This window comes from Rhipicephalus sanguineus, chromosome 4, assembly GCF_013339695.2.
Source record: "Rhipicephalus sanguineus isolate Rsan-2018 chromosome 4, BIME_Rsan_1.4, whole genome shotgun sequence".
Classification (NCBI taxonomy): Eukaryota; Metazoa; Arthropoda; class Arachnida; order Ixodida; family Ixodidae; genus Rhipicephalus; species Rhipicephalus sanguineus.
Window position 1 is genome coordinate 5,357,222 of NC_051179.1, and position 13,560 is coordinate 5,370,781.

Genomic DNA, 13,560 nt, shown 5'->3' on the forward strand with positions numbered 1-13,560 from the left:
GGTGGCTCTCTGGGTTGGTGCATCACTACAGTCGTGGGTGACACAGCGGTGGTCATCGTCACTGTTGTGTTTGTCACTGTAGTTTCTCGCTTCTCGGGTAGGAGTCCGTGTTTGGGTTGCAAGCCCTGTAGCCTGCAGCTAGCTCGCTGTTGCACGAGGTCTTCGATGTCTTCTTCACGCTGTGGGCTTGGTTCCCGGCTTTTCATAGGTGTCCGGAACATCAAGGAAGCAGTACCTCCACCAGATGTCATGTGGTCGTAGCGTCGACGAAGGCAGCAGTTGGCGTGTCCAAGATGAAACTTTTTATTTGGCCGAACTTGTGGCCGTGAAATGGAAAGGAAAACTACAGCAATACACACTGTACACTGATAGCGGCGAACAAAGCATCGGCTGTCGATAAAACTGAACCACAGCAAGGCGCGCCGGCGTATTATAGATGTGGCATCGAACATTAGAGCCTTATCGCTGGTGGCTGCGTTATATCGAGAATTTATCTGGAAGGTTCCCAGACATTAGGGCGTGGCTTGCGCAAAGCGGTGGCTACGCGTGCAACGAACAAGTTAGGTACATAAAAATGACAAAAAGAAGTGCGCATGGCGATACGAGGTTCATGGTGGGGTGCTGCAAATTAATTTACACCACTTGGGGTTCGTTAAGTGGCACTGCTACGCAAGTACACAGGCCTTTTTTCCATTTAACCTCCATCGAAATGCGGCCGGGATTTGATCTTGTGCTCAGCAAGAGCCGAGTGAGCCACCACAATGGGAGATACAAACTGATTTGCAAAGCAATATGCACTGCTCTGGGCACGAGGCCGTCAAAGAATTGGTGTGTTTGTTGCTCAAGCATCAACCCTTTTACACACAGAAACTGGTCACACCTCTACCAACAAAGCATGCACGTTGCTTCCGCTAACACATGCTCCCAGAAAAAAGAGAAGGAGAAGCTATCACTGTACTTGGTTACTTCCATATCAATCGAGATGCCGCATCGGGTGTGTGCGTAATGGCCGGGTGACGAGCACCAATGCAAGCCTAGTGGCATCAGTCATTGTTCGCCGAGCATGTCACTAATAGAGCAACAAGATTACTTACCCCGATCCACAAGTGTTCATGCAAAGCAATGACTGTGAACAGGAGGCCTAGATGGCAAAGTTTTAGGCTTTGCGCAGACAAGCAGAGGGGCCTTTTCGGTCGCACGACACAAATGCGAGCTCCGATATGTGCTTAACAACCGTCATATCTGGCGTCCAACCCACACTGCTCAGACTAGGAATGCATCGCTGCTGGAATGTAGCAAGAGGACTTGCAATCATATATTCACCTTCTTTGTATGGTCGAAAATTTTTGTTCAAATAAGGATAGACCTCAATGTGTCGAACAGGCTGGCAGCTAAGTTTATGCTGGCAGTAGATCACTCGCCGCTATTAAGATGGTGACCAGACCTCCTGTGTCAGGTGTTGGCAGACGACCAAATGCAGTTCTGTATATTGTCCACATGCATGTGCTGTAGAGTAACTAGTAGGCTTGTGCGAATATTAGAGCTGTTTGAATATTTGAACGAATATTGCAGTATTCGAATTCGCTCCGAAACGAATTAAAATTATTCTAAATTTCGAAGTATTCGAAATTAATGAATAGATATATATATAAACCGCATGTAACCCCCTGTAAGGGTGGTTTCACTGCAGTGGAGCTGTGGTATACTGTGAATACACCTAACCAGGTGAAATCTGCATTGCCGCGAAGCCTCACTTCAAGGTTAAATGAACAAATTACCCTTACATCGATTCATCACTTCTTTTAATTTAAAAGCTCGTAATACCGGCTTATATGCTCTAAGTATAGTAAATTTTAATATCTAATTTTACAGATTATCACTTGCATTCTACCGAAAGTCAAATCCTGCTACTATTCAAAGTTGCTTCCACTTCCCTTTGAACCAAGAAGAATGACATTTGCACATGCCTTGTTTCAATTTACAAAAAAATATTGTGCAGGTTAGTTGGGTCATGACAAATATGCTCATTTTTTTTTACAATATGTGATATACAGGGTGTTTCAAGAAATGTGTCCAACCTTCTCAAAAAATCAGGAAAACGCGATATTTGATTGCTGCCTTCAGAATTGGTTTTTCTGTTGTGGCAGGGACTTTAAGATTGTTAAAGAAATTATTTGGGACTGTAATTAAAAAAGTTAAATTAATTAACTTTTTAATTAGTGGAGTTAGGTGGTTGTGTTAAATCGGAGAATTGAAGTTCTTCATGTCAGAAACCCAACCCAACTCTGAGATTTCGAAAAAGTGGCATCTAGTAATAATTACGAAGTAATGAAATTCAACCAAATTTAATGGCGAAACCTAAACAGAAACATGGAAGAACGCAACTGCCATATTCTTCTGAGACGTCCAACATGAGTGAATGACCTTTTCTGTTGCGCTAGGCATCTGAAGATGGTTAGAGACATGACTTGAGACAGTAATTAAGAAAGTTAAATTAATTAACTTTTTAATTAGTGGAGTTAGGTGACTGTCTCAAATTGGGGAATTGAAGTTCTTCGTGTCAGAAACCCACCCCAACAATAAGATTTCGAAAAAGCGGCCTCTAGTAATAATTATGAAGTAATGAAATTGGACCGAATTCGTCGTAATATAATCGACAGCGCAACGGGTTAAACACGGACAGAAAGAAGAGAAGGACACAGCGCTGAACTCACAACTAAATTTATTTTCGAAAAAGAAAAAGAAAGAACATATATACAGAACAATGAGTCACCAAGACCAAGCACGGGTGTAACAACACAAACAAATTAATCATGTCTTGTCTAACAGATACTTGTATTCCTCATCTAGAAGAATGATTGATGGATGACTTATGCACTTGTTGTTGCATCTAATAGAAAAGGCTTCAGCTATTTCATGCGTGCGTTGATCGACATGTCTATATTTGATAGTGGTTTTCTGCAAGTGGGGGACACATCTACATGATCTACAATGGGCTGCCAAATGCGACGTTACAGCGGCACCTGAAAGTGTCAACTCATGCTCACGTAGGCGTACGTTTAGGCAGCGCCCCGTTTGGCCGCTCTTCAGAAGTCATGCAAGCACCTCATGGCGCGTGCGTTTGATATCCAGGTCGCTCGTCTTAAAAACTCTGGCTTTCCGAGTGACGTGATTTGTTCCGTCTCGGAAAAACTGATAAGTAAGTTGAAGAAGCCTGGTCACCGTGATCCTAGTGCCCCGGAAGTTAGCAAGAAAAAGAGGTATGCTGTCATCCCTTACTTACACAGAACCGCGCATGGTTTGAAAAACGTTGGTGCGCGGTATGGCGTAAACGTGCTGTTTTAAGCGCGTAATAAAGTTGGTAATGTGTGCGCTTGGGTAGATAGAGCGTTGTGTCAGAGGCCAGGGAAAGGAAACAAGTGTGTCACTAATCATGTTCGCAAGTATGTGCCTTGTGCTACTGGCGTGGTGTACGCCATTCCTCTCTCTTGCGGCAGTGAATACGTAGGCCAAACGGGGCGCTGCCTAAATGTACGCCTATGTGAGCATGAGTTGACACTTTCAGGTGCCGCTGTAACGTCGCATTTGGCAGCCCATTGTAGATCATGTAGATGTGTCCCCCACTTGCAGAAAACCACTATCAAATATAGACATGTCGATCAACGCATGCGTGAAATAGCTGAAGCCTTTTTTGTTAGATGCAACAACAAGTGCATAAGTCATCCATCAATCATTCTTCTAGATGAGGAATACAAGTATCTGTTAGACAAGACATGATTAATTTGTGTTGTTACACCCGTGCTTGGTCTTGGTGACTCATTGTTCTGTATATATGTTCTTTCTTTTTCTTTTTCGAAAATAAATTTAGTTGTGAGTTCAGCGCTGTGTCCTTCTCTTCTTTCTGTCCGTGTTTAACCCGTTGCGCTGTCGATTATATTACGATGAACATCCACCAACTAGCCCAACTCGCGATCCTGCATGAACCGAATTCGATGGCTTTCGCTGTTGAAAGCCTTTGCATTTGGTTGAATTTCATTACGCCACAACAATTACTAGAGGCAGGGTTGCCAATGGTGGCTACTTTTCGCCAAATTGGCGAATTTGAGAGGCCCGTGGCGACCTAAAATAATGAATGGCGACATGGCGAATTTTTGGCGATTTTCGGTTTAGGTCTCCACTGAGTTATACATCCTAAGCTGAGTGTCTTCCCAACGAATGAGCGGCAACATGCTCCGTATTTTTCTTGGTCTTAGACCCACGAGTAGAATGTGCACATTACGGGTCATTCACTATGTCCGTCCTGTAACTCGTGTCTGTCTCCTCAATTCATCTAGATGCAGGAGGTACTGCAGCGTCCCCTAGCGACATTCTAGCAACATGTAAGTCAGCGGACTGCCTTGCATACCTCGAGGCGGCATTGTTTGACTATAAGTTTATGGCTTTAGGAGATTTAAGCTTCTCTAAAGTTTCGTTTCTGAAGGGGCCAGACGACGGTTTGGCCGCGTCTTCCGACCATTTGTTCCGCCAAAGCTCCAACTGTTCTGAATAGCTTGGCGACTTGTTCACTGTTTCAGTTCCCAATTCAGCCCATAAAGATTGTTTTGGAATGGCGAAGAGAGGCGAATACGCGGCTATTTGTGCAATAAAAAATATTTATTGAGGCATTTTCCACTGTTCTGGGTGATCGTGTGCAATGAAAACAATTGCTATATAACATTTTACATTATCTACCTGCTCATTAATAACGCATCGAATTGACGCGTGTAGATATAAGTGACTATAAGAAAGGGTCGGTGGCGTCCGGTATCATATTGGTTCACACTGAAAAGGTCTAAGACTCACTAATGATCGGTTCCTGTAAGAATTCTCTAGCGTTACCATCAATTAACCTTTTAATCCTTTTAATTCATATAAGGGTACGTAAAGATGTCTGCAAAGAACGCTTTCACGGTTTTCGCCCAAGGTTTACCAAACTTTTACCTTCAAAATGGGCGGACAGGGATGGAAGGATATCATGAACATTTCATTCATTCACTTTGCGCCACCACGCACATCTTGCGCCTAGTCGGAGAAGCAGCCCCATGCACTCCTACGGTGAAGCGGGCGATACGACTGGCATTGAGAAAGGTCAATATAATTTCATGGTCTTGGATCGTACTGTATTCTACGGGGCTATACGTGAGTGGAAACATTTATTACTAGGTATGCCGCACATATCTAGAATGGCGACTTTTTTGGCGAAATTTGTAAAAACATGGCGACTTTTGGCGACTTTTTGCTCATCGTTTGGCGACATTTAATCGAAAGTCAGTGGCAACCCTGACTAGAGGACACTTTTTCAAAATCTCAAAACTCGGATGGGTTCCTCGCATGAAGAACTTCAATTCTCCCATTTGACACAATCACCTAACTCCACTAATTAAAAAGTTAATTAATGTAACTTTCTTAATTACTGTCCTAAATGATGTCCTTAACTACCTTAAGATTCCTGCCGCTAGAGAAAAAACAATTCTGAAAGCGCCGAGCAAATATCGCATTTTCCTGATTTTTTGAGAAGGTTGGACACATTTCTTGAAACACCCTGTATAAGAATGGTAAAGAACTGTGCGGTTGACGGAACACAAGAAGTAGTACACAGGATGAGCGCATTCCTGTGTACTACAACTTCTTGTGTTCCGTCAACCGTGCAGTTCCTTACCGTTCTAATGTCGTACCAACTAGCCCCCCAACGCACTTTACATGTGATATGTACTATTCAAATTCGATTTGAAATTATTCGACCAAATCACTATTCGCTTTGAACCTAAAATTTACTATTCACCCAAGCCTAGTAACAAGTACTAGCATGATTGTTGCCATCTAAACACTTTACTGGGGATCATACAGTTCTGTCTAAGATGTTGCTTCAGCACTGAGAAACAATAGACATTACACCACTAGTTGGTACGTACTTATGAGAAATTCTACTAGTTCAAACAGAAACCCATACTGTATGGCCCTTTGCAAATGCACAACCTGGCAGAAATAAAGTTGGGCCCACCTCAAACTCCTCCCAGAAGCCCGCCTTGCCACTGTTCTGTCCATTCTCCTTGGACAGCTGCTTCACACGGTTCTCAATGGTGGATGCCTTGATGCGGGTGGCATTGAATGGCTGCTTGAGGTGCACCACAGTACCTGTGGTCTCCACCATTGGGTTCTTACGATAGAAGTCCACCAGTTCACTCAGGCTGTCAAACTTCTCACCGCCACAGGCATCAAATTTTCCTTCCTGGAAGGAAACGAGAGCACGTCATCTCAAGGAACATCTGCTCCACAATTAAAACAAACAGCCATTGTACCGTATTTACATGATTGTAAGTCGACTCGAATGAAGGTCAAGCGTGAGCGCAATTCATAAAGGGAACTTATTTACGTAGTTGTTGGACTGACTACACAATGACTGACTCCATAGTATAAGTCAGCGCCCGTCCTGTCGTCATAAAATGTAGAGCTGCAATTTTCAAAGTAGGGATGTATCACCAATTGGCCCCTCCATGTGCTTTGTAAAGCCAAAAGAAAAAAACGTGAATTTCAGTGTGCAAAGGTGGCTTCACAACAGTGCTTCACAGCTACACATGGAAGCTAGCTTCGCAGCAATATGCGGGGATCACTTTTAGAAAGTTTTCTGTGAATTATTGTTGAGAGCATAGGCGTGCACAGGGTTCCCCATCGGGGGGGGGGTTAAACCCACCTCCCAATACTAAGTCTAAGTATGGGGCAAAATTTGCCCCTGCCCTTCTTAGGAGTTTTTTTAAATTGTGCTAACAGCGCAAAGTAAGACACGAGACATAGAGCAACGAAGACGAGCGCTGACTTCCAACTAAAATTTTATTGCGAACAACAGGCAATTTATGAAAAAACGACATGCGATAAAAACCGCATATGATAAATGATCGACGCCCCCTCCGAAACACGAAGCCAACATGATCAAGCACTCTAAAGCACCAAAACGGGAACAGCCTGTCAAAAAGCAACCTAGCGCATGTGTAGGTGCAAGAAAGCAAGTTCTTTATCAGTCAAAGCTATCGAAGCTATACACATGCGCTAGGTTGCTTTTTGACAGGCTGTTCCCGTTTTGGTGCTTTAGAGTGCTTGATCATGTTGGCTTCGTGTTTCGGAGGGGGCGTCGATCATTTATCATATGCGGTTTTTATCGCATGTCGTTTTTTCATAAATTGCCTGTTGTTCGCAATAAAATTTTAGTTGGAAGTCAGCGCTCGTCTTCGTTGCTCTATGTCTCGTGTCTTACTTTGCGCTGTTAGCACAATTTAAAAAAATGGAATACCAACTAGCCCGTACCCAGACCTTGCTTCTTAGGAGACTAAAGGGGGCATATCCCCTGCCCCTGCCCCCCCCCCTGTGCACGCCCATGGTTGAGAGTGTGAGTTATGCGCAAGAAAATATGGCATATTGTCACATGGTTGTGACACTGAAGACGGCTGCAGCAAGACTGGGAAATAAGGAACTCTTTATTTGGGCGAACTTGTGCCCGCCAAGTGAAAACTCAAAATACAAGCGATACACGCTGCGCACTGATAGCGGTGAGAACAGTCGTTGGCCGTCCTGTAATCTGCTAAGTGGCACAGTGTGTCGGCACTTATACATGCGCCATCGAAGATTCCAGTGTTATCGCTGGTGGCCGCGTAAACACCAAAATAAACTTTAATGTTCACATTGTGCATGTAGTCTTATTGGAAGGGTGGTTTATTGAGCTAGTTGATCACACATTTGTAAATGGGAAAAACAGCGTGAAGGAGACGTAACACAAGCAAAGGAACACACAGGCTGAGCACTGTTTAGAACCTCATCGGAAGGCTCTAAACTAATCTGGAAGGTCATTCAGGCACGGTCTGTGCAAGACAGTAGTTACATGTGTAATAAGCCACTTACATAAAAAGTAGAAAAAAGGAGCGTGTGTGGCAATATTCTACAGGTATAGCCGGAAAGCAAACGTAATGTCATAACCATGCCTCAGCATCCCCGATTTCTCGTTTGTTTCACTGTAACTAACGGTACTAGTCCAGTGCATGTCTTCTGCAGAAAGTCGCATCACCGACATCATGTCTGCTTCAACTGTTGAAGTTTCACCTGTCTCTCGTGGCAGTGCTCGGCCTCACTTCTGCGCCACACAGCAATACCAGTTCCCAAGCCCAGCTACCTTTGATGGCCAAACGCCGTGGTCGGCTTTTTGCATTCAGTTTGAGTGTGTCGCTGCCCTCCACTCCTGGTCACTAGGCCATCCCACACACCCTACTGCGCTTTTCCTCTTCTGCTTTTGCTGTACTGGTACTCAACCTATCGGACAGCCTGCAGCACTTAAACTCTGGAACTGTGTTGGCGTCCGGTGCAGTCCTTCCGGCCTTCTCTGTTCTTGCAACATTTCAGCACTGTCATTCTTGGGAGAGGTGATGGCTTCATCGACTGGAATGAGTTTCATACCGGCCCAAACTTGACGCCGTCACACAAGTCCGACGTCCAATCATTGCTGGTGAAATTCCGAAGGTGCTTGGCATTCTTACAGCTGCCCTTACAACTCCAGTGACACTGGCGCCAGTGGCCTTGGAGCGGTTCTTCTTCAACCCAACTGTGAAGGGAACAAGAAGCCTGAGCGAACCAGAGAGTCAGTAGCACGCTTCAGAACTTGAGTGCCTCGTGGTAGCCTGGGCCATTGAGAAGTTCCGTCCTTACGCATATGTCAAGAATTTTACTGTTGTTACTGACAACGTTGCACCGTGCTGGCTCCAAACAAAAGTGGGTATAACACTGCGCATAAAGGACACAGAGGAGACGACGTAACACAAAGGGTGCAAACTTTCAACAATTTATTTCGAAGCAGAATGCTGTACTTGCGCTCCTCTGTAGTCCAGTTTGCAGGGAAAATGTTCCTACAAAACAAAGGAGTGTGCATCGGCTCCTGCCTTGCACCTGTACTCAGCGACTTGCTGCTCGCCTGCTACGACTGTGACACTGAAGAAAACCTTCCAAAGGGCCACGTCAAGAAGGTGTTCAGGTACGTGAGCGAAAAAGGTTTTGATACAGTGTTGCATGTCGTCTACGGGATCTTTTCAAATGGTCTCACGCTCATCAAGGCGGAGGAGGATGGCACATTGCGGTTTCTCGACCTGCTCCTCTGGTTAAAAATGAACATGTATGCTGGAGATGTGCACCTCACTCAAGGCTTGCGAAGAGGGAAATCGCCAACTCTGCCCTCCACAATGCACTGCAAAGATTGAAATGGCTCTAGAAGGTCAAGTACAATGGCTGGTGCGGGCAAGTTTCTCGAGGTGCCTCCTGGTTGCACTAGCATGCTAATCAAGATTCGAAAAGGAAAAAGACCTGGCAAAATCACAGAGATCGACAAATTGAAACTGGCTGTCATTCCGTATGTGCAGGGAGTCTCCCACAGATTAAAGAAGGTGGCAGGCAGGGTGGGAGTTTCAGTTGTCTTCTCGGCCCCAGGAAAGCTCAACGCCCAGTGCAGGAAGGTCAACCAAGATGAACCTTTGAAGAAAGCATGTGAGAAGAAACACCAGGCACCCGTTACCAGTCGCATCAAGGGAGTCGTGTATGACATCCCTCTGAGCTGCGGCCACTTCTACGTAGGGCAAACTGGACGCTGCCTAAATGATCGCCTCGAGGAGCATGCCAACAATGTCAAGCAAAAGCAAGGCAGCAACTTGGCGCTACATTGCAGGTCATGTAATTGCATACCAAATTTTAATCATGTCATTGCCATCAGAAAGCATTTGGAACAGCGCGTGCACGAGATCACTGAAGCAATCACCATTATCAAGCGGGGCCCTTCATGTGTTAGTTCACCGTTCATCCAGTTACTTGACAAGGAAATTGCATATCTGCAAAGGTTAACGCCTTCGAAAGCCTGTAACCCCTTGTCATTCTTTTTATCATGTTTGTCACGTGTCTTCTCTTTTTCTGACTATATATTTCGTGTTTGCGCAATGTTGGAAGTCAGTGCCTGTGTTGTGTGGTCTACTGCCAGTGTTCCTGTGCTGTTTGAAAAACTATCTATACATCAAAGAAAGCAATAAAAAGAGTTGGGGGAAGCAACTGTGTCATTTTGTATTCTTGCCACATTCTTTGGTTCCCCAGAGTACAAAGGAGAGCTTGGGGCGCCTACGGGGCTCTCTCATCCGCCGTGGACAGAAGAGCAAGCACAAGGGGAGTAAAAAAACAAGAAGCCAAATGAAAGCGGCAATAAGAACAAAAATTGCCTGTTTGTTAGAATCAAGCACGAAGCCGAAACCACGTTTGCGATGCTAGCACTCCTGTCAGAGGGGTCAGACGCATTGTCATCACCGTCACACAATGGCGACCGAGCACATTTTGTGATCAGTTCGCGTTGGTTCGAGTAGGACCTGTGTGCGTCGTATCTGTTCCCAGTGAAGTGAAAATTATGATGGACCATTTTAATTATGAAAGTGGACGACATAGGAAGGTTATTTTGCGCACTGAATATAGCTGCGTCGTATCTTTTTCGTGTGCTCAAGGCTTGTGACCGTGAGTAGCACGAAGGGAGCTATTAAGCTAGTTAGTTAAGTCGGGGTTTTTGGCACAAAAGCAACTCAGGCTATGATGCACCAGCCACAAGGTTTTGAGAGAAGACTCTTAACAGTGACCTTGAGCTAGATGTTCATGATGACATTACGGTGAGTGTGAGCGATGGTTATGTGAAGTGGCTGTAGAGGGGCCTAAAATTCCACGCGCAAAAGGCGGGTAAAACATATATGAATAATAAAATCATGAGTGCGATGTGAAATGTGTCTCCTGACAATGAGTGACAAGGTGGTTGTGATTATAAAACTACATAACTATGACAGAAATATGGTGCTACAAATTACTTAAAAAACCACATTCTTTCAGAAAATTAAGCACATCAGGAAATGGCACAAGTGGGTTATCTCCTAGAAGAAGGGATAGATGTAACGGTACGTGTCTTTTGTACAGTGCACTGAAGTGTTTTTGTCTTTGTGTCTCAGTGTGACGGCGTGAGATTAGTATGTGTATAACTGTTAACGGCTCTTGGCAATCTTCACAAGTTGGTTGGGGCTCGTTTGCAAGTAAGAAGTTGTGTGTCAGGTGAGTATGTCCGTTTCGTAGTCCGCATAACATGACTTCAATAAACCGTTCTTGGTGACAACAGGTTTTCCATTCTCGAGTGCTGGTTTTACCAGATGGAGTTTATTGCTTTTGCATGTGTCCCACTGTTGCTGCCACTTTGTTGACAGGGCCAGTTTTGTTACTCGCCGGCTATCTTTGAGGGGAGCTTTTGCTTTGGTGACTGTTCTGTGAGCTGCCAGAAATGCACATTTGTCAGCCTTCTTGTTGCCAGGTATGCCAACGTAGCTTGGTACCCAGCAGAACCAAATCTGAGCTTCGTTATTACGTATTACCATACTTAGAATGCCGCCTATTAGTGGCTCACACTGAGATCTGAAGTCTAAAGCTTTTAATGCGCTTAGCGAGTCTGTGTAAAGGACTGCCTTCTTGTGTTTCTTTGAGATTATGTCTCGCACTGCCTCTCTCAGAGCATAGAGTTCAGCTGTAAAAATGGACATGCATTCAGGTAGCCTGATACTAATTGCACTTTTCCCTGTCACGATCCCAATGCCCACATGGTTTTTCGTTTTGGAGCCGTCTGTATAATATTCCGTGTAATCTGTGTACTTAAGTTGTAGTGCACGGAAATCTTGTATTATGTGCTCTTGTGGTGTGTTTCCCTTCTTCAGGTGGGTGAGTGACAAATCATAGAGTTGCATGAAGTCAAACCATGGGAGCAGTCTGGGTGATTTTTGAGCAACGCTCAATACATTTTTAGGGACGAAATTGGTTTGGTGGAATTCTTCAAAACGTAAGATGAGTGGCTTGATGAAGTGTGCTTTGTTCAGGTAATGTGTGCGTGAGGTACATTTGGAAAGAATATCGTGACATATGTGTTCAGGTGATGACTTGATTCTGAGGACATATAACAGGGTTAGTAATGCTCTTCGTTGACATAGAGGAGGTTCGTTACAATATACATACAGACTCTGCACCGGTGATGTCCTGTAAGCACCGCTGGACAGACGTAGGCCAAGATGATGTACAGGATCAAGAGGTTTAATGCAGGACTCTCGTGCTGAGCCGTAAACAACACAACCATAGTCTAAAATGCTGCGCACAACAGAGCAGTGTATTCGCAGCCTACATAGTCGGTCGGGACACCAATGTTTGTGCAATAATACTTTCAGGAGGTTGAGAGCCTTGTTTGCCTTAGTTTTTAAGTGAGCTATGTGCAGAAGAAAATTTAGCTTTTGGTCGAATGTAATTCCTAGAAATTTATCTTGTGGTTTTATCGGCAATGTGACGTTGTTTAGATTCAAGACTGGGTCTGGGTTCATCTTAAAAACACAGCGCTTATTTAGACATGGACAGAAGAAACATCAAACGAGGACGGGCGCTGACTGCCCGTCAATAAAAGCTTTGTTGGCAGTCAGCGCCCGTCCTCGTTTGATGTTTCTTCTGTCCATGTCTAAATAAGCGCTGTGTTTTTAAGATGAATCCGTACCAACGAGCTCGCATCCAAACTCTTCTAGGTCTGGGTGTAGGCCTCTCTTCTGGGTAAACAGAACAGTAGCAGTTTTTTGCGTGGAGAATCAAAACCCATTTAGGTCGGCCCATTTCGTCAGCTTATTAATTGTAATTTGGAGTTGCCTTTCACTTGTTGACAAGTTCGAGGTGCGACAGGCAATTTGTAAGTCATCAACATAGATGGAGTGCATGACTGTTATTGGAGTGCATACTGTATGACCTTGTTAATCGAATTCATTTTGATAATGAAAAGAGTTGTGCTGAGTACGCAACCTTGAGGAACTCTGTTTTCCTGCACAAATACGCAGGACAATACGGTGCCTAGACGTACCTGGAATGTTCTATTCGATAGAAAATCACTCAAACAGTTCATTATTCTGCCACGAATTCCTAAATTAGCAAGGTCTCGGAGGATGCGAAATCACCATGTCGTGTGATACGCCTTTTCCAAGTCAAAGAACACAGCAAGACAGTATTGTTTGTATAGAAAGGCGTCGCGTATTTCCTGCTCTAACCTGACGAGATGGTTGGTGGTAGCACAACCCTTTTTGTAGCCACATTGGTGTGGGTCTACTAAGCGTTTCGAATAAAGAATGAACGTGAGCCTGATGTTTATAATACTCTCATATGTTTTGGCCAGACAGCTTGTTAACGCAATGGGCCTGTAGCTACTAGTGGAGGTTGGAGGCCTGCCAGATTTTAGGAATGGCACCACTATGGCATTTTTCCAATCTTCTGGCATTATAACAGTTTCCCATATTTTGTTAAAAAATTGAAGGAGTGCTACTGTAGAGGCTTCAGATAAGTGTGCAAGCATTGTGTAGTGAACACAGTCTGGACCCGGTGCCGTTTTTTTGCCGGCGAAGAGTACTCTGTTTAATTCCTGTAATGTCAGAGGATTCTTATAAGCTTCGTTTGAAGTGGTCGTAAAGG

General features: G+C 44.5%; 1 protein-coding gene across 4 annotated transcripts in view; it reads right to left on the reverse strand.

Moving 5' to 3' along the window:
* LOC119389320 (tyrosine-protein phosphatase non-receptor type 11) overlaps window positions 1-13,560 on the reverse strand; it is a 344,133-nt gene that overhangs the window by 214,696 nt on the left and 115,877 nt on the right. For all 4 annotated transcript variants that reach the window (XM_037656526.2, XM_037656524.2, XM_037656522.2 and 1 more), the window contains one exon: window positions 6,041-6,268. In XM_037656526.2, the coding sequence (XP_037512454.1) occupies window positions 6,041-6,268 (228 nt within the window). The remainder of the gene's footprint in view (window positions 1-6,040; window positions 6,269-13,560) is intronic.